Consider the following 20455-nt stretch of genomic DNA (forward strand, 5'->3'; position numbering starts at 1 on the left):
GTAACATTTCCGTCACACGCTTGAGGTATTCGGCCAATCACAACGCTCTGGATAGCTGGCCAATCACAGCACACCTCGCTTTTTCAGACCGATGAGCTTTGTAAAAATCAAGGGGTTTCAGAAAGGCGGAGCATAGAGGAGAAACAATAATGTACAGTATGTGGAAAATAATGTGTTTTTTAACCTTAAACCGCATAAACACATTGCATTACACCAAATACACAAAATAATGTTCTTTTTAGCAACGTCATATGACCCCTTTAAGTCATTTGCAGTGCTTCATTTTGTTGTGATTCTCTGATTGGTGTAGATTTCGCAGCAGAATCATGGGTAATGTAGTTTTTTAGCTGTTAAACATGATTATTTGCAAAATAAGTTAAAAATAAATGGGCTGATGGCTTCAACAAAAGCGTTTACCATTGTTTAACAATCTTGCAGCTCACAGCAGGTCTTGTCTGTTAATGCTTTAAAAATGAAATCCCGGTTAAGAAACTTTAATGGGATTTTTACTTCTGGAACCTGACTACTGCACTGTATATCCACTTAACAGCCACACACAGCAATGCCCAAGAATAGTGAACAAGTATTGCACAAGCACCACATTAGAAAATGCAAAAGGCTGGTTTAACATGAGTCAATAAGTGCAGTAACTGGTATTTTGACGCAGGTTATGCAGAGCCATAGTTTAACTTTGGTGCTGAACAGCTGGTCTGCTACTCACGTGCTGCTGAGTCTGGAACAAAAGCCCAACATTAATTGTAGCACGTGAATGTAACAGGGAATCCTTTGTTTCCCTGTATCTTGTTAACTTGAGAACATTGCACATTATTCGGAGCTCTTCCAGCGAAAACTATCCGGTACTATTATACGAGGATTATTATTATAGGTTGTAAATATGACAGAGAATGTTTCTGTGGTCAAAGCCTCCTGTGTGTGTCACAGGAACGTGGATGTGAGTAAACATGGCCGCCTCCATGCTCAACCATTATGACCTTTACAAGAGCTCCTGCAACACTTACAAGCGAGCCCTTACGACTCCTACATAATATAATCGAGTTCATGTATACATGTTTTATGCATGTTGCCCATTGCATTCTTTAAACAGGTCGAATTACTTAAACATTCGCAGCGTAAATTACATTTATAGAGTCTAAGCACACGCGATCGGATAAATCTATTAATGTTAAGCACGCCTGACTTTAACAACATGTCATTTATATCCGTGTTTCCATGATGGAAAGGTTTCACGGGGAAACCATTCTAGTTTCCGCCGCTAGTCGCGCTTTGGGGGTTCAGTCTGGCGTCTTTCTGGGTGAAAGGTCACCCTGGATTACCCAAACTCATTTAGCATTAAATGCATATTTTTTATGTGTTATGTGATGTATAATATTTATAATCGGTTGCTCCATATTTAAGGAACGCGTGTTAAATCTACAGGTGGGATCAAGTATATCCCAGAGATTCACAAAGAGGGAGGTTATTTCAGGTGAGGGCTGGACTCAAAGTCCCGCACACCCGTCCATCACGAAATGAGCGCTGTGAAGGTCACTTTCATAGTTAAAAGTCCCTGACAAGCTGCTCACCGTGCATATTCGTGCCATAACAACATGTGCAGGTGATATATAACACACTGAATTTTGGTGGCACTCACCCAAGACATCCGCGGACTTGTGCCGGGCAATGAAGCAGGCATCGTCGCCGTAGCACATGCCTTTTTTCAGGATCCCCTTCCGAAAGTCCTTCCCGAAGCCGCAGCTGGCCGTGATCAGGCTGTAATCTCTGCCGTCCGTCTGCGAGAGTCCGCCCAGGACAGCCCTGGCAACGATCCTGCCATAGGAGAGTACCGATAACATCCCCGACGGTATACGGTAAGCGTGTAGCTGCCTAGCCCGTCTCCCGTCTCTCTAGGGTCCGCCTCTGTGCGCCGACATCCGGCTCCGCGCACCGCAGATCAACCACACGAGCCGAAGCAGGCCGCTTTAAAAGTGATGCAAGGCTCCTATCTTCTTCGGTGAATGCCGGACGCGTGAGGTGTATGGCTGTTTTATGTCTTGGCGGACTTAACAGACAAAGTTCCTCCAGCACACTCCATCCTATCCGACATCCTCTCGCGTACTTGCTCACTATCGCCCGTGTTCCGGAGACAAGCACATACGGGCCCTGAGGTCACATGACCGGCTGCGGTGACGTAGAGCCTAGTGGAAACCCAAGGACGTAGTGGAAGAACACGTGCTGGAGCGCTTTTTAAACAAAAATATTGATCGCTCTTCTGACTTCTGTGGAGGTGACAAGGAAACCATCTTCGTTTATTTTTCCATTGCATATAACACTAAACTATTCTGTAGTACTGATGTGGAGTATTTAAGTCGAAACGTTGTTTTACAGTTGATTTTAATGAGAAACTTTCACACTGAAAAAGTCCAAAACAAAATGTCCTCACTTTAAAAATTATATAAAATTAAAGAAGTTAAAATATTAAAATAATATCAAATAAAAAGTTGTGTGAAATGTTTTACACAATTGAAAAGGTGAAAAGGCACTTATACTGTAGTCTACAAAATTGTGAGAATATATATATATATATCCTCCTGACTACCAGGAAAAACCCGTTTTGTGAATTTAGTATTTTGTCATGTCATTACATTGTTTAGAGCATAAGAAAAAATTTGAAAAATAAAATTTTTGAAAAACGATATTTTATTCACATGTTATGCCATGTCCTCTGTAGAAGACATCGGGACTTTAAAAAGTCCTGTTTTTTAAGAAATAAAAAGACATGAATAGACATGAAAAGGCAAAAACAGTGGGATTTTTGTTTTAATCACAAATCAATTTTCATTTTTTATACCAAACTTTATATAAAGACGATTCTCAACTATGTTATGAAAGATATTTTTAAAAACCATTTTTCTTTATGCAAAATGTGTGTAAAATGGCCATAAACAAGTTTTTCCATTATATACAATGTATCTATAAACTGTATCTAATTTGCATATTAATGTGTTTTTGGGGCAACATAGAATGAACAAATAAGTGCAATAATGGGAGTAATAATTAGCAAGATTTTCATAATAATATCTAATATTTAATAGGAATATTGATACATACTTTTTTCCCTATTCATTTGTTGTGTCTCCCAAAATGTGTAATGAAAATGCTTTTAGTCCCGGTGTCCTCATATGAGGACATGTATGAAATCGACGTCTTGTTTCATAACAGAAGGTCATATTTTGATTTGAAACCCCATAACATTTTCCTGAGATGTTGATTTATGACAAACAATTTGAAAATTAGTCAGATTTAAATGATAATTACAAAATATTATCATATTTCCATAAGGGTGTTACACTTGATCACTAAATGAATGTCAGTCATTTTTAAAGACCAAGAAGAGGGAGTGGTCATGGTGAAACACCCAATCATTTGGTATCTCTGAAAAGCCCTGAATGTGCTCTGTACAGGACATCCAGATTGTGACATGTAACATCTCAGAGAAATCACTAAAACATAATGTCCTCTACAGAGGACAAAACTCCATAGCTGGTAGTCAGGAGGATATATATTAATGCTCATCAAGGCTGTATTTTGTTTAATTATAAATATAGTAAAAGCAGAAATATTGTGAAACATCATTACAATTAAAAATAACTGTTAAATTATACTTATTTTTTAATTACAATTTAATTTGCATTTTAATATATTTTCATATTTTATATAAAAAATTTTGTATAAAATTTTATATCCTTCAGAAAATATTCTAATATGTTGATTTGGTGTTCAGTTATTATGAAACAGTATTGGTGCTCAATTATTAATAATGTATTTGATATTATCAATATTAAAAACTGTTTTTGTTACTTAATATCTTAAAATTTTTCTGGAAACAGTGATAAGTTTTTTAAGGATTCTTTGAACTCTTTTGTTCAATTTAATGTGTCCTTACTGAATAAGTATTCATTATATATATATCTTCTTGTATGGCATTAATTCAAAAGATCTGATGTGGTTGTAAAAACAAAAATAAATCCAAAATAAAACTTCTGCAGCCTTCACTCGCAATCCCACAATGCATTTCACTTCTTGGATACCAATGATGACAACGCGCTGTTTCCAAGCATGGCGGTGTTGTGTTGTCTTATTATTTTGACATATTTAGAAAGAGCGCTTTGCATTGAAGACACGAACGCTACAGGAAACCTTAAAGGGGTCATATGATGCATCACACTCAGAGACACAAACGACACGTCTGCTGATCGAGGCGAACCGCTTAATTTCACCGATCTGGGAGTCAGTGAATCTCCGGATTATTTCCCAGCTCCAACAGCCTGGACTCCCGAATCCGTGACGGCGTTCCCCGGTCAGACTGAGTCCTCCGAGAGCTCCATCCCCAACACGAGCCCCGAATCCCCGCGAGCCGCCACAGCAGCGCAACCTCTGCCGCTCTCCGGTGTCCTTCCCGCCCCGGTTACCGAAGGTGAGAATGCAGACAGTCATCTGTATGTCATGCCTTAATGATTCGACCAACAAAGTGGTTTCCTCTTTCCCTGCTCAGTCTCTCAGCTGTGTCTTTGCAAACTGCAAAACGGGCAGTGTGACATAAACTGCTGCTGTGATCCAGACTGCACTGATGAGCTTGGCCCTGTTCACTGACTGCACAGCAGAAAGAGTCAGGTCAGCTTTGTTTCAAGAAGAAACTGGGATAGTAGATGATATCCTCTGGAAGAAGGTTTAACCCATACCATATAAATATCTCATAACTAATAAGATAAAAGAAGTATCAATTAAATGAAGATTTCACTTAAAATTCTGTGATAATTCATTGTAATTTGTATTATTTTATTTCATCAGTGGAAAACAAAAGGCAATGTTAGGCTGAATGTTCTGCAATTATAATTTTGGTTGAACTATTTATTTAATATGAACTATAGCCATGGAATTTATTCCTGATATATGTTCTATAAAAAAAAAACTTAAAGATGATATTAACATTATTTGCTCTACATTGTTTAGTTTACATTTAGTACTTTTTTGTACTTGGAGTTTGCACAGTTCAAATGAGTTCTGACGTTATTGAATTTATTCAGCGTTATAGGAACCACAATTTTGATTTTACTTTTAGAAATGTGATTAAATAAATAAAAGAAAATGTGTATGTATTTACCTGTTATTTACTCTCATATATACCAAGTAGCATATCTATAAGTGTAAATTTTAAAAAAAAAAAAATTCTGGTATTTAAATATGAATTGAAAACATAGTTTGAGTCTCAGTGTTCAAATGTTGCATTATCTGATAATTTGAGGATCAATTGTAACTAAATATTTGTGATATTGTAATAAAATAATTATGATGGGACATTTAGCTTGCACACTCTCTGGCTTGATTTTGTATTTGGTAACTGACAGTGATTCAACTGAAATCCTGATGTGTTACTATGTTTTATTCTCCTTACAGTAATGACCCCAGACTGTGCAGCCAGGAATCAGCGGTGTATTCCCTGAGCTCCACACAAGAGGGTTTATCTAGTGTCCAGTCCGCTGGCCAGCGAGACGTCAACCCTGATGTCTTCTGTATTCAGTCTGCTAACTGTACGGGAATCTTTTAAGGCATTTGAGCTGTACGAAATCTTTAGAGTTAAAGTGGAATTACGATATATTTATACACATATTGTCATTCATGATCAAATATCTAAGCTGTGGACCCTGCTAACCAATATCAGTTTAAATTTCATCCATGGTACCTTTTTAGATGAAGAAGGCTTGTCATTTAGTTCCCACTGAGGAGAATTTTGACTCCCTTTTTGGCCGATTTTTGGTTTTCTTCTTTGGCCGTTTGAGTGTGACCAGTGCACTTCAAAGTCCTGATGTGGGAAATTCATCTGGATACCAGGTAAAGTTTTTGAATATTTGATAGTTAATGAAAAATTACTGCGTCCAAAAAAAACATTAAAAAAAAAAAAAAAATGGAACAGTTAAATAATTAAAAAATAAGTTTGTATATGTTTTTTTAAGTATCATATTTGATAACATCCGGCTTTTATGGCTCATAATGAGAATATGGAGCTCAAACTTGAGGAGAAAAAACAGCCTAGTTTTATTCAGAGGCCTAAAAATGAGCAAAACTATGCAATTTCTTGCAGTTGCTGATGTTTATATGGCGAAAAAGTGAGATGAAATTCTGATAGCTTGTAAATCAATGAGATCTTTATAACAGCACAGTAAATTATGAGCTGGAGCTATATATCAATCAATATCAACCAATAATAGGTCTTAGTAATATAATATTTAAATGCTTAGTTTTATGATCAAAGCTCTGTAGTTTTTATTGTGGGGCAAAACATATAATGCAATGCAATACAATGATGATTGAGAGACGAACAAATAAACATTCCTCAAGTTTCCTAATGGATCATATTTGATACTCACATTTGAACATGATTGAAATTATGTATGGATAATCAGGTAAACCTTTGATCAAGTTGATAATTTAGAGGTCAAAATATGATACAGTAAGCCAGTAAGGTTAAGCAGCGTTTCTGTCTCTGTCCTGTCCTCCGTATGGAGATGTCATTCAAACAGTGAATGAGGCTGGAGAGCAGGAGTTCTTCACCTTTCCTGCCTCCGCAGGAAGAGCTCACTGCTCAGACGCAAACCCTGCAGGTAGGACAGAACAACGACTTATTCTGAAGAAAATGTTAATGCTGCATATCCAAACAGTATTTTAATAGCAACAACAAGCTTCATGGTTTGAGGCAACATTCATATAGCAGTGTGATATGTAGGATTAGTGGTTATCATTTTTGTGTTTTCCTGTTGGTGTTGAGTCACTTGCACCTGACTAGATGTTCTAATATGCTCAACATAGATTACCCTGTTGTTTTACAGTTTTTCTGAAGGGCCAGACTAGCAGATGTATGAGGAGCTTTGATTTGGCACGAGATTGTGAAACACTAGAAGCTCTGCGCTTGGAGACTTATATTATTTTCAATATCCGTCCTGTGAGTTCCTCGTCACATCTCAGTCTTCAAACCAAAGTCTATTAATTTCGTTGATGAATAATTTTCGTCATAATTTTCGTCAAGGACATTTTTTTTCACCGATGACGAGACGATAACGAACTAAAACTCATTTTGGATGACAAAAACTATGACTATTGACATTTTCGTCAACGAATAAAAACGAGACGAAAATATTAGGGAGGGACGATTTGGGAAGAGATTAATTCAGATCGAATCTGCTGCGTGGTAACATACACTTGCTGCACGTCGCATAAAACGTTCAGAAATGTCAATATGTGGGAGTAAGAGAAGAGCAGACATATGGATAAATCTGACGACGCAAGAGAGAACTCAATTCGGTCCGGTTTTCTGAGCGCAGACACTGAAGCATACACACACAGAAAGCGCATCTCACAGCGCGCGAGGACTCTTTTGCGTCGCATGAACGGAGAATTACACACAAAATGATGTCGTGAGATGAAATTCTGATAGCTTGTAAATCAATGAGATCTTTATAACAGCACAGTAAATTATGAGCTGGAGCTATATATCAATCAATATCAACCAATAATAGGTCTTAGTAATATAATATTTAAATGCTTAGTTTTATGATCAAAGCTCTGTAGTTTTTATTGTGGGGCAAAACATATAATGCAATGCAATACAATGATGATTGAGAGACGAACAAATAAACATTCCTCAAGTTTCCTAATGGATCATATTTGATACTCACATTTGAACATGATTGAAATTATGTATGGATAATCAGGTAAACCTTTGATCAAGTTGATAATTTAGAGGTCAAAATATGATACAGTAAGCCAGTAAGGTTAAGCAGCGTTTCTGTCTCTGTCCTGTCCTCCGTATGGAGATGTCATTCAAACAGTGAATGAGGCTGGAGAGCAGGAGTTCTTCACCTTTCCTGCCTCCGCAGGAAGAGCTCACTGCTCAGACGCAAACCCTGCAGGTAGGACAGAACAACGACTTATTCTGAAGAAAATGTTAATGCTGCATATCCAAACAGTATTTTAATAGCAACAACAAGCTTCATGGTTTGAGGCAACATTCATATAGCAGTGTGATATGTAGGATTAGTGGTTATCATTTTTGTGTTTTCCTGTTGGTGTTGAGTCACTTGCACCTGACTAGATGTTCTAATATGCTCAACATAGATTACCCTGTTGTTTTACAGTTTTTCTGAAGGGCCAGACTAGCAGATGTATGAGGAGCTTTGATTTGGCACGAGATTGTGAAACACTAGAAGCTCTGCGCTTGGAGACTTATATTATTTTCAATATCCGTCCTGTGAGTTCCTCGTCACATCTCAGTCTTCAAACCAAAGTCTATTAATTTCGTTGATGAATAATTTTCGTCATAATTTTCGTCAAGGACATTTTTTTTCACCGATGACGAGACGATAACGAACTAAAACTCATTTTGGATGACAAAAACTATGACTATTGACATTTTCGTCAACGAATAAAAACGAGACGAAAATATTAGGGAGGGACGATTTGGGAAGAGATTAATTCAGATCGAATCTGCTGCGTGGTAACATACACTTGCTGCACGTCGCATAAAACGTTCAGAAATGTCAATATGTGGGAGTAAGAGAAGAGCAGACATATGGATAAATCTGACGATGCAAGAGAGAACTCAATTCGGTCCGGTTTTCTGAGCGCAGACACTGAAGCATACACACACAGAAAGCGCATCTCACAGCGCGCGAGGACTCTTTTGCGTCGCATGAACGGAGAATTACACACAAAATGATGTCGAATCTTTAGTAGTCCTAAAGATTAATCTAAATTTATTTATAGAAATAAATATGTCTGCTTGAAAGAATGAAGAATATGGTAAACAAGTTGCTATAAAGAATGCATAATTAGCTTATATAACCATTTGTATTTCATTAAAAAGAAGATCGTGTTCTTGTTCTTTGTTTTCTCGCAAAATTTAGAGAAATGCTTAATAAATGCATTACACTGTAACTAAACCCATTAGATTTTAGCCGACTAAATTTACTGTAGATTTAGTCCACTAAAACTAGACTAAAACTAAAAACAATTCAAATGACTAAAATATGACTAAAACTAAATGGCATTTTAGTCATAAGACTATGACTAAAACTAAATCAAAATTTGCTGTCAAAATTAACACTGGTCTGAAAGGGGTTTTATTGTTACTGTGTTATTTAACATCCCTTGTTTTTTTTCTCTAGGGAAAGATCCAGGAAGACAAAGTAAGCCATTTTTCAAAAGAATGTCATATGATGTACTATTTGCATTAAAGACATTGACTCTGACTTGCTTTCTGTTTGTTACCTGAGGTCATTGGTGTGGAGGTGGCAGCCATTACTCTGCATTCTTTAGAGGGCACACAGACACCGGGGGACCCAGCTGACCTTGTGTCCTATATTCCTGTGCTTCTGTACAACAACGTTGTACAGCAGGTGTGCACATAATGTATATGTTACTAATCAGAAATCTGAAAAGTATCAGGAATCATAAACTGTTTAACAAAACCATAACTTTTCTGTCAGGTGAAGTACACTTTCAGATACAGTGAAGCTGGGGAAATCCTGAATGTGATAGCATCAGTTTTGCTGGGAGCCATTAAAAGCGTCACGGTGCCCATTCAGCAAGAGTTGCAGATTACATTCCTGCAGGTATTTAATTCTACCCTTTACATATTTTCTTGAAATAATTGTAATTATTTAAAATGTATTATTTTATTTTAAGTTATGTAAAATTAATTCATTTTATTTTACAAAAAGGAAGTAATAGTTTTGTGTACATTCATTGACAGGAGATCTCTAGCACACCAGTGTTGTTATTTCGTGGCAATCCTGGCTATGTGGTGGGACGGCCCCTAGTGGCTGGGACAAGAAAAGCAGAATATCCTTTATTATAAACTCTTTGGTCAGATGCATCCTTTGTCATGAAACATAACCAATTGCATCATTCATTTTTCATTAGCACTGGACATCAATAATTTATTCCCTGATATGTACAACACAGTTTTTCCCTCAGCTGTTTAGACAAATCTTTAAACTAAGTTCAGGATAACTAAAACAATTAACACAAACACCAAAGCAAAATTTAAATTTTGTCGTACAGCACCACAAACTGTCCACCACAATGTTTTGGATATTTTTAAAACTAAATACCAATATCAAAATTTTAATCTATTAATAAAAATATATTCAGTAAATATGTCCAGGTTAATTAATTAAATAAAGTTATATCATGTATATTGGTGGAATTTCAAACATTAATTATTAATATTACCTCATGTTTCTAAAAATACCCCATATGGCAGCATGTTAATAATTAATGTCAGTAATCAGTAATCATTAATGTCATGGGGAAAAATATTAATAAAAATGACAAAAATTCGGCACCCTGTTTGATACATAAAATTAAATAAATGTGGTGATAAAGATAACTCTCTTAGTATTATTTAGTTTGATCCCCTATATAAAAAATATGAGTATTTCATAAGTGTGCTGGTGTTTTCATTATCATGTTAGAATTTAATAAATAAATGGAAAGCCTGTCATGTATCCAAATATCCACCTTTGTTGCAAAGTCCTTGACCTCCGTTTTACTGGGATAGTTCAATCCGCTGACCCAAAAGGGTCACTTACTTTCCTCCAAAACTCTGGAGATCAGGATTGCTTGCTTGGCTCATCACGGCGTTCCCCTGTTCTGTTTGGGATTGACATGGTATCAGGCTGCACTCTGAAGTAAGAGGCTGTTGTTATAATGATTTGTGTGTAATATTTATCACCATTACTATTTTATGTGCATTAATGTCCTCCCTTCCTGTAGGTTGTCCAATAGAATTAATTGTTCTCTGGTATCTGAAGTCATTTTGTGGGCACTAAAAGGCCAGAGCTTCCCTGACCATGTAGCCTCATTTGGGAATTCCTTGCCTCAGAACCCCCTGGACTGGGTGCCAATACAGAACCAAACCATAGCATCGGTAAACAGCCTACTTATTATAATTTTCTCTATGTGTGGAGTGGAGATCGGATGTTGAAGTGAAGTGAAAGAGAAGTGTTTATGTTAGAGGAAATGTTGACATGTAAACTTGACTGGCGGTCACCATGATGATGCAAAGCTGATTTGTAAAGCACTGTTTATTCTTTCAACGAATGTCTTGCTTCACTCTTTTTATGGTTTATCAAGGGCACACAGGCTTGCAGCATACCACTGTCTTACCATCTTGAAGTAAAATGGACCAAGTACAGAACCTTGTTGAATCCCCAGGCTCAGATTATGAGCGTCATGGAAACAATCATTACTAACACCAGCAGTTTGGTAAGTTAAACATACCGGAACATTTAACGTTTATGACTTACAGCGATTACTTAATAGTTGTATTTAGTAAACAGAAATCATTACAGATTTCATGTGAAATTAGATCAGAAGTTAACACTGGAACCTTTCTTTGTTTAGGCCCTCCTTACCAGTGCCGATGGTTTTCTGTTTGTCACAAGCTCAGTGAGTTTTGTTGATGTGTCTGCATCTGCCAGTCCAGGATTCAAAGTTCCTCCTACAATTGATGCTAAACTACCTTTTGACTTTTTCTTTCCATTTGTATAATGGAATATTTCAGTATCTTTTTTTGGCAACAACAACAAAGGAGGACCACTGTTTCTGGAACCATGTTTCTTTGAAAATTTTGTCTCACTTGAAGTTGTATATAGTATATACTTATTGTCTAGTCATTTTGTATATAATGCACTGATTAACATTTAAAAAAATAAAGAATATTTTCATACTAGTGGACTGATGTGGAACAATAGTGGTATATACAGTATATGTATATATGTATGTGTGTGTATACAGCGTAATTAAATTTCAAGTCAAGACATGCACAAAATGTGTAATGAACACTGTTTTTAATTATATTTACTCAAAACTCACTAAAACATTTAAGAACATAAAATGTGAACTATCCATTGTAAAATCTGTTGTTAATTTTGGAACTGTTACATGAGCGAAAGCCACTACTGTTAATAAGCCAATTCATCAGCCAGGCAGATATGTTGGTCTATTTATATTTAATATCTCATTTACAAAATAGTATTTATTGCATAGCTTTCAGTTGCTCAAACACATTCACATTTATAATGAGAAAACATTAAATGTACAGTTCATAGACAAAACAACCATACTGATAATGATTTTGGAAAATAGTGATTTAGAATAAAACTTGTTTACTTTATAGATTTCCCTTTTTTATAATTTGACCTACGTGAGTCACTGGCTTTAAAAATCATCTCCCTTTATGTGTGCTGTTAAAGATCTGCCAGGGGACAAAGATCAAGTTCAGCTTGGCTTTGAGTGACAATAAACACATCACACTGTAATCTGACCTTCTTCACATTTCATATGGAATGAATAGACATGATTAGTCTTAAGCTCAGTCTCATGTGATGTGTTTAATGAATAACCTTGGAGCATCAAAACTCAATGCCGTGCAGTTTTAAGAGCGCACGAAGCCTGGCGTTTTCTTGGTCCTGTTGAAAGATTAAATTAAAACCACTATCAATTTAATAATTAAATTAATCATGACTAATTTTTTAAGAAGAGCTACTCACCATTTTTGTGTGTTGCTCTTGAAGTTCATTTACTTGATGTACAAGGTTTTCATTGATCTCTTTTATTTTCTGAACTTTGTGATGGGCACGATTTTTCACAGACATAATGATACCTATAAGAGAGCAAAGTAAGAAAGGAAAATAAAATGATTAGACTAGACATTAGAGAATAATGCAACAGCCGGGTTCCAGAAGTAAAACTTGCATTAATTTTCCATAGAGATATTTAGCGATAATGTACATAAACATGTAATTACTTAAGTAAAATGGACCAAGTACAGAACCTTGGTGAACCCCCAAGGTTAGATTGTGAGTGTCATGGAAACAATAATTCCTAACACCAGCAGTTTGGTAAGTTAAACATACCGGAAATTTTTTCTAATATTTAGTTGCTAGGTATTGCTGGGTCAAAATAATCCCCATACCATTTATGATCCTGGCCACTCTCCACAACCTGAGCAAGATCAGAAGCCCCATGGCATCAAATGCATCTTCCTGTGAGATATATACAATGTCCAGGATGAAGGATACCACCACCACAATCCCATCAAACACCTCAAACTTATGGTGGAGGAATTCTAGGCGATACGCATAGATTTTTCCAAACAGCTCCACCATGAAGAATGTGAGAAGGGCGAGGCTGAGATAGTGGAATACCTGGAATAATGGCAGGAACATTTGGATAGAGGATAACCTCAGAATAATCGCTGACATATAATGAATGTGTCATGTGTCAACATAAATATGACATCCATGGTTTTTGCCGACTAGGCATCTGAAGCGGACTCACCTGCGGAGTGATTCTGTGATGATCTGCTTGAATGATAGACAAGTCAATAAGCAACTCACACAGAACGAAAATGGCATCCAAGACGACCAAGCAAACAACAAAAATCTAATCAACAAAATAACAGTCCAAGGTTATTTTCAATCATGTAAACAACATTTCATATCTATATACATATAAAGAGTTTAAACATTTACCTGGAACCTCTCTGTACTGTAGAGGCGGCGTAGGGAGTCCCTGAAGCTGACTATTAAACAGCATAGACACTGCTGAGATCAGGTCGTCCTAAAAAATGTAGCTACCAAAAAGGTGTAATTTTAGGAGAAATGACGTAGAGGCCAGCAGGAAGATGACCCAAAGCACCAAATGTAGAAAGAAAATGGCTTAAATCCAAAGTAACATTTGTGATATGACGTATAAATAGTCCACGGACATTCTTCATTTAATTTAGAGCACATCTTTGTTTGTTCCAAACCTGTATGCTTTGAAAAATGCCTTACTGTTGTTTTGTTTTGTTTTTGTCCATATAATGAAAGTCAGTGGGGTCCAATATTGTAACTTTCATTCAGACTTAACTGGCCTGTGCTTTCCTGTTTAAGCGTGCTTGTTACCAAGTTACAGCACTAACCAAATGAGCCAACCAGTGTTCCCCTCTGAAAATACCAGGGCTCCCATAGCTCACATTCTGTTACAAACTTTTTTTTTTTTTTACAATTCTGTGGTTGACCTTTGAAACCATTTACAGCCTGTCAACATTTTTTTTCAGCCTCAGTCTGAGTTCCCTCTGTATCTCAAGGATGGGAAAAGCTTTGTGCACTAGATTTGCACACCATAATCAGCATATATACTTTTGTTGTTTGTATATTACTGGGTGCGTGACAAAAATGTCAGTCAAGTAATGTTCCAACTGAAAGGACAGAAACTCCCATTACAACAACCAACCAACCAACGCAAACAATCTCTTTAACAGACCACGTTTACACTCTCTTTTTTCTGGTTTATAGGGTAAAATCTAGCTTAAAAATATCACTCATTTTATTTTATACCAGACGGGATTGAAATGATCAGTTATTTGAAATAAAAACTCGTTATTTTTTCATACTTAAACGCTACTCAGTCAAAACACCTTAAAAGTTTATGGATGGAAATATTTAAGGATGTACCACGTTTTCTGGCCAGTAGGAGGCGCTGTTTAGCTATTGGATTGAGGAAAATTGTGAATTGTTTCCAGTTTAATCAGTGTAGCATTTACAAAAACAAAGGTCATACAAATTTTGCTGCCAACTATTTGCTTTATATATTTAGGTCTATCTACAGATTAGTCCAAGAAAGCACTACCATCTTGATCCAAACAGGGTAACCGTAAAACCCAAAATAGACCTCAACAGTATAGGATGAATAGCTTCAACTGTTCGTTAACCGGTATGAATGGGGCGCATACAGAGCAGTCCAGACACCTGAACTCAGTGAATCTGTTACTGTGAAGAAAACTGTTACTTAGTATGCTACTTGATAGGATAAGGATGCTTGATTCATTTAATAAAAAATAACGCATCCTATTATAGTTAAATGAATGTAAAACCAGGAGTGGATTGATTACGGAGCTTTCTTAAAGGGACACTCCAGACAAAAATGACTTTTCTCTCATCATTTACTCACCCTTATGCCGTCCCAGATGTATATAATGGAGATTTTTAGAAAAATATGAGCCATATAATGCAAGTGGATGGGTCCCTCAAAGTTAACACTTCAAAAAAACATGCAAAGCGAACACAACAGTAAGTTCTTTAAAGGTTCTCTAACTTTCTCTTGAGGAAAGGATTTAAAAATGACATTAAAATACAGTGTATTTCCTGGAGATAACGTGGTTCTCAACCTTTCGGCCCCCAAGGCCCCCCATAAGGAAATATTCCAGGGCCCCCACATGAGACTTTCTGACTTCAAAAAAGCATAAATGTGATTCAAAACAGCTTTTGCTATTGTAGTAATTTCCCATTCATAGCAAACATACTGTATGAGAGTGGAGTAACATATCTAAAATCTCCATAACATCACCATTTGGCAAAAGGTGTTGTATAGCACTTAAAGTGTTTCCCCTATGATTACAAGCCAATGAACCACTTTTAGTGCTATACAGCACCATTTTTGTTTGGAGTGTATAAAAACATCACATCACTGAATATCAGCAAGGCTGCGATTACGCCCCATGTTCAGTGCAACAGCGCTCTCGCGCGTGGGCTATCTGGGTGTACTACTTTATAAACAGACGCAATAAAAGAGTGCAGGGCAGAAATTGATAAACCGATACAGCCAAAACGAAGAAACTGTCGCTCCACGGAACAAATCTTTCAGAAAAAGAAGTTTCTCCTCCCGGAGAAGCGTGCGTGGCGTCAGGAGTGTGTCGGCTTCGGCTGCAGGTAACAACGCAGCCTTTATGTGCGCGCTGGAGGCGGAGGCAGCTCTGGGGCGGGGTGGCCCGGAGGATCCGGTTTCGCCGGGAGAGAAACACAGTGCTTCACCGCTTCTCCGCTCACTGGCCACCGCATGCTGTTCCAGCACTGAGCGCGCTGTTCTGGAGACTCTGGACACTGAGACACGCTGTGACATCTCTTCTTCTCTGTGATGTTGGTAAGCCATATTCCTCACACTCATGGCATCAGATGCAGACTAAATGCATATAATCATCCTTTCAGGCATACTTAAATACTGTTATGAACAGTTATTGAATGGTATATATATACGAGAGAACACTTGGGGCTAGTTGTCACATGAAGAAGTTGTTACAAGGATTGTAGCCTATTTTAAGATATTTGAGTCCAAAGTCTTGTTAAATAAACGCTTGTTTTCTGTAGTAGAAGTTTTAGTTTCAATAGTTGATGTAAACCATCTTACACTGGCATTTATTGTTCTAATTCTGTCCACTGAACTAAAATTACAGTATCTTCATATTTTGTAAACAAGTCAACACAATTAAATCATAGGCAACTTTCAGACAAGTCAGCCATGTAATGAATAAAAGTTAAACCGTGTCACACACATGTATAACATATATTTTTTATAATTGTTTGCGTTTCATGTTTTGTGTTTCATAACTGTTATAGTTGAGCTGTAAAGCCTCTGAAGGCTGTTTAGTGGCAGGTTCCATTTGTGACGACTTACCCCATATAGTGCAACAACATGTTGCCCTATAGGATCAATAGTGTGGTAAATGAACTGTATCTTTCCTTCGGGGCAATAACAGTGGAAATGTGCAGCTTTTTGTAGCCAAGTGTATGTGACTAAACAGAAACTGACTTTCAAATATTGAATGTGCACTTGTATAGTATCAGTTTGTTCAGGTGAGTTGACTGAGCGATAAGGAGGAAGATTTGAACAGTCTTGGTAGATCATTCTGATATCTCAGGAACTTACCTAAGTGAAGTACATACAGTACTGTTCAAAGGTTTGGGCTCAGTAAGATTTTTTGTAATGTTTTTGAAGTCCTTTATGCTCACCATACTTCATTTATTTGACCAAAAAAACAACAATATTGTGAAAAATGATTGCAATTTAAAATAACTGTTTTCTATGATAATATATTTTAAAATATAACTTATTCCTGTGATGCAAAGCTGAATTTTCAGCATTATTACTTCAGTCTTCAGTGTCACATGACCCTTCAGAAATCATTCTAATATGCTGATTTGCTGCTCAAGAAACATTTCTGATTATTATGAATGCTGAAAGCATAATTTGTGGAAACTGTTATACTCCTGTTTGAAAGTTAAAACAGCATTATTAATATCTTTAAGGACACATTTAAACAATTTAATGCATCATGACTCTATAAAATTAATAGTTTCATTCAAAAAACATAAAATCATACAGACCTCAAACTTTTGTACTGTAGTCTGTGTGTGTGTGTGTGTGTGTGTGTGTGTCTGTGCAGGGAAAATTATGTTACTGAGTGCCTTTTTTGCCAAACATGATTTTTGCACACTAAAAAGTACAGTAGCTGTTTAACTTAAGACACCTTACAAAACTTACCCGGAATGAAAACACCGTCTTACATTTTACAGTTGGGCCGTCTGCCAAACTGAATCTGCTTCCTCTACACTAACAGAATAATGGGTATTATTGCTCAAAGCATGGCATGTAACATTAGTTAAAGTAGTCATTTCATTCGTAATAGATACTGGGTGAGTTCAGTAACTCCATGTCTAGACCTCAGACTCCTTGAACAATGGCAGCTTTAAATCAAAACTCAATTTTAATTCCAGACTCTGCTCATTTTGCCTTACTGATGATGAGTTTGTAATAGTAATGTCTGCTCTCTGATTTTTTCATTTTTTTCCGTGCACTAATGCCCACTTTCTCTCACACACACATTCAAGCTTATTAATATGTTCAACAATTTCCTGGTCTATCCTGGGTTTGGAATATCCGGAGCATTTGCAGCAGTCTGTAGGTGTTTATTATACAGTATGTGGCACTGAAACAAATCAGTGCTAATTCTCTGACAATACTGGCATGCAAATTCAAAGGCTTATCTAAATCTTCTAATCTAAATAGAGACTGAAGGTGAAAGAGTGTGATTTGTGCACCACTAGCACCAAGAAATCATGCATAACAAGACTGGCTCAGCCAGTAGTGTGAGTTTGGGGAAGAAAGGCCTGTTTGTCCAAATATCGGAAGGCAGGCAGAGTATTTGTAACTTGTTCAAACAGAGATTATTTTTACAATTTATATTGCGAAATGAAGTAATACAGGAATGTTCACCAGATTACCTGAATAGCTATCTTTAGAAAGAATTCATAATTCTAGAGTTACTGGGGTGATCTTCCTTTGGAGAGTGCATCTGCAAAATATAAATAAATCATAAAAAACATAATAATAACACGCTACAAAAATATTTTTTACTCTGAGTCCTTTGAGATTTTATTGTGAAATACATTCAGGGCTGCAATGTTTAGGAACAACTTGAAAATTTGGGTGTTCATATTCGAGTTGACTTTTTACAAGAACCGACTCAAACCACTTTCAGTATTTTAAAACCTCATTTAGAGTTAAAAAATCTCTTTCCTAGGCCACATTCCCACTGTTTTTGACCAATTCAATATGACTATAAAATAATAATTTTCATGATTTTATTGTGATTATTGATTATAATATTGAGATGACTGTGATATTATGAATTTCAAAAAAATTAAATAAGAAATATAGAGAATATTGTAATAATACTGTAAAATAAACACTGCAAAATAAAAAAATAAATAAAATCAAATAATAATAATTTAAATTTTACTGTAAACTGTCAAACGTAAACCATTAAGTTTTTATTTTGACAGGTTGTCGATAAATAAAAATATGTGCTGCCATATCGTGATATCGGTTTTATTTCAATAAATTGTGCAGACCTAGTATAGGCAAAAACATTCTTCAAAATATCTAATTTTTTTCCAGCAAAAAAAATTGAAATTGAAATTTTTGAGTCAATTTCTGAAACGACATGAGAGTGAATAAATGATGACAGAAATTTCATTTTGTGGTGAAATCCCTTTACAGTAAGTTATTTTGTGCTACGTGCTCTCGAATGTTCAGAAAGTACCATCATATTTATCTGCAATTCCCGTTCTCTTATATCAGTCACTGCTTATATCAATTCTCTTGCTCTCTTGCTTCCAGAGGATGAATCTAGTGTCCATCTCATGTTAAAAAGCTGTCAACACAGCCCTCCCATCCTGTTGAGGAGATTGCTATGGTGACAAGGTGTCCTCAACTACTGTATGTGATCTCTATGGCAATGAGCCGTCCTGCTGTTTTGGGCTGAAAGAAGCATTTGGTCAATTGAGGCTTTCCACAAAGCTTTTATACAGAGGAGAAAATTAAAAATCATGCTGACACGTTACACTGCATTACTCGTAAATATTATTTTTAGCTTAGATTCATAGTCTATTAATGTGAAAGAAAGTCTTTGTGGATTTTTTTTAATTTAGCAATATTTAACAATAAACAGTTCAGATGGTATTTTGTTACATTTAAAAGGACTGTTTACCCAAAAATGAAAATTCTGTCATTATTTATGTATGACAATGACTTACTTTCTTCTAAAAGAAGATATTTTGAAAAACATTGGGAAACAAACCACTTTGGAGCACGCTTGACTTCCACTGTATGGACAAAAAATATATGAATAAAATAAATATAAAGATAAATAAACATTTTCCAGAAAATCTTCTTTTAGTTTCCACAGAAGAAAGAAAGTCATACAGGTTTGGAATTATATGCAGGTTATTCGGTGTCAGATTTTTCTTTTTTTGGATGAACTGTGCCTCTAAATTCCTACAAGTTAATTTTTGTCACATGACATCACGTGGCATTATGAGTCATCTTGGAAATTAAAATGGTTAATTGGCATGTTAATCCAAGTTAGTCTTAACTTTTGCCATTCTTATCAAGTAGTGAAATATAATAAAATCACAAATTATATTATGTTCATTCATCATGCAGGAAATGGAGGATCAAGTCAAGAGCAATGCATTATGGGATACAGTATTCCTCACAGTTACTGTACAGTATACTGCACATTTTGGCCATTCAAGTATTCAATACATATTGAAAATTTGCAGAAGGTGCACAATATACATACTAGGTTCTGCAGAAATTAAAAGACAGTACGCAATTGTGAACACAGCCATTGTTTATATTGTAAATTCTATTAACATCTAGATTCTAGTGCTAGACTGGATTGATCCATTGCCAGATCTGTCCTCTGGCTGAAACAAGGACCACTTGTTGGACAAATGGGCAGGATTTGCTGTTCCAGATCTGTTCAAGAGCATATTTGTTTGTTTGTAAAGATTTCAGGAGTGAGAACATTTTTTATGAACAAGTGCCCTCCAATTGTGGCTCAAATGTGGGAAACATGGTGTGTGGCTACTGGCTACATGGTAAACCATAATCTGTCAGCACTCATTCTAGACATTTAAATACATATTTTTGCAATGCATTCTTCCATACACCAAATCAAATCTGTTGTGCGAACAAATTGGTTATTATGTATATCGCAACCCATTATATG

At 36.2% G+C, this 20455-nt stretch overlaps 3 protein-coding genes and 1 pseudogene across 3 annotated transcripts in view; 2 read left to right on the plus strand and 2 right to left on the minus strand.

Annotated features, from left to right (window-relative positions):
- The window catches only part of LOC107713343 (protein phosphatase PTC7 homolog), an 18749-nt gene extending 16527 nt beyond the window's left edge, over window positions 1-2222 (minus strand). Inside the window, exon 1 of the mRNA XM_016518826.1 lies at window positions 1652-2222. Within this exon, the coding sequence (XP_016374312.1) occupies window positions 1652-1853 (202 nt within the window). The 5' untranslated portion in view covers window positions 1854-2222. The remainder of the gene's footprint in view (window positions 1-1651) is intronic.
- Window positions 2223-4063: 1841 nt separating this feature from the next.
- Window positions 4064-19844, plus strand: LOC107713345 (tectonic-1-like; annotated as a pseudogene).
- Window positions 12249-13631, minus strand: LOC107713344 (voltage-gated hydrogen channel 1-like). Its single transcript, XM_016518828.1, has 5 exons — window positions 13593-13631; window positions 13399-13421; window positions 13034-13265; window positions 12609-12721; window positions 12249-12527 (listed from the first exon to the last, which is right to left on the minus strand). The coding sequence occupies exons 3-5, from the start codon at window positions 13224-13226 to the stop codon at window positions 12471-12473; spliced, it is 363 nt and encodes a 120-aa protein (XP_016374314.1). The 5' UTR covers window positions 13227-13265; window positions 13399-13421; window positions 13593-13631; the 3' UTR covers window positions 12249-12470.
- LOC107713273 (chondroitin sulfate N-acetylgalactosaminyltransferase 1-like) overlaps window positions 15942-20455 on the plus strand; it is a 48306-nt gene continuing 43792 nt past the window's right edge. Inside the window, exon 1 of the mRNA XM_016518731.1 lies at window positions 15942-16023. The gene's annotated coding sequence lies outside the window, so the exon portion shown is untranslated. The remainder of the gene's footprint in view (window positions 16024-20455) is intronic.

The sequence above is a fragment of the Sinocyclocheilus rhinocerous genome, unplaced genomic scaffold, assembly GCF_001515625.1.
Source record: "Sinocyclocheilus rhinocerous isolate Xijiao unplaced genomic scaffold, SAMN03320098_v1.1 scaffold688, whole genome shotgun sequence".
Classification (NCBI taxonomy): domain Eukaryota; kingdom Metazoa; phylum Chordata; class Actinopteri; order Cypriniformes; family Cyprinidae; genus Sinocyclocheilus; species Sinocyclocheilus rhinocerous.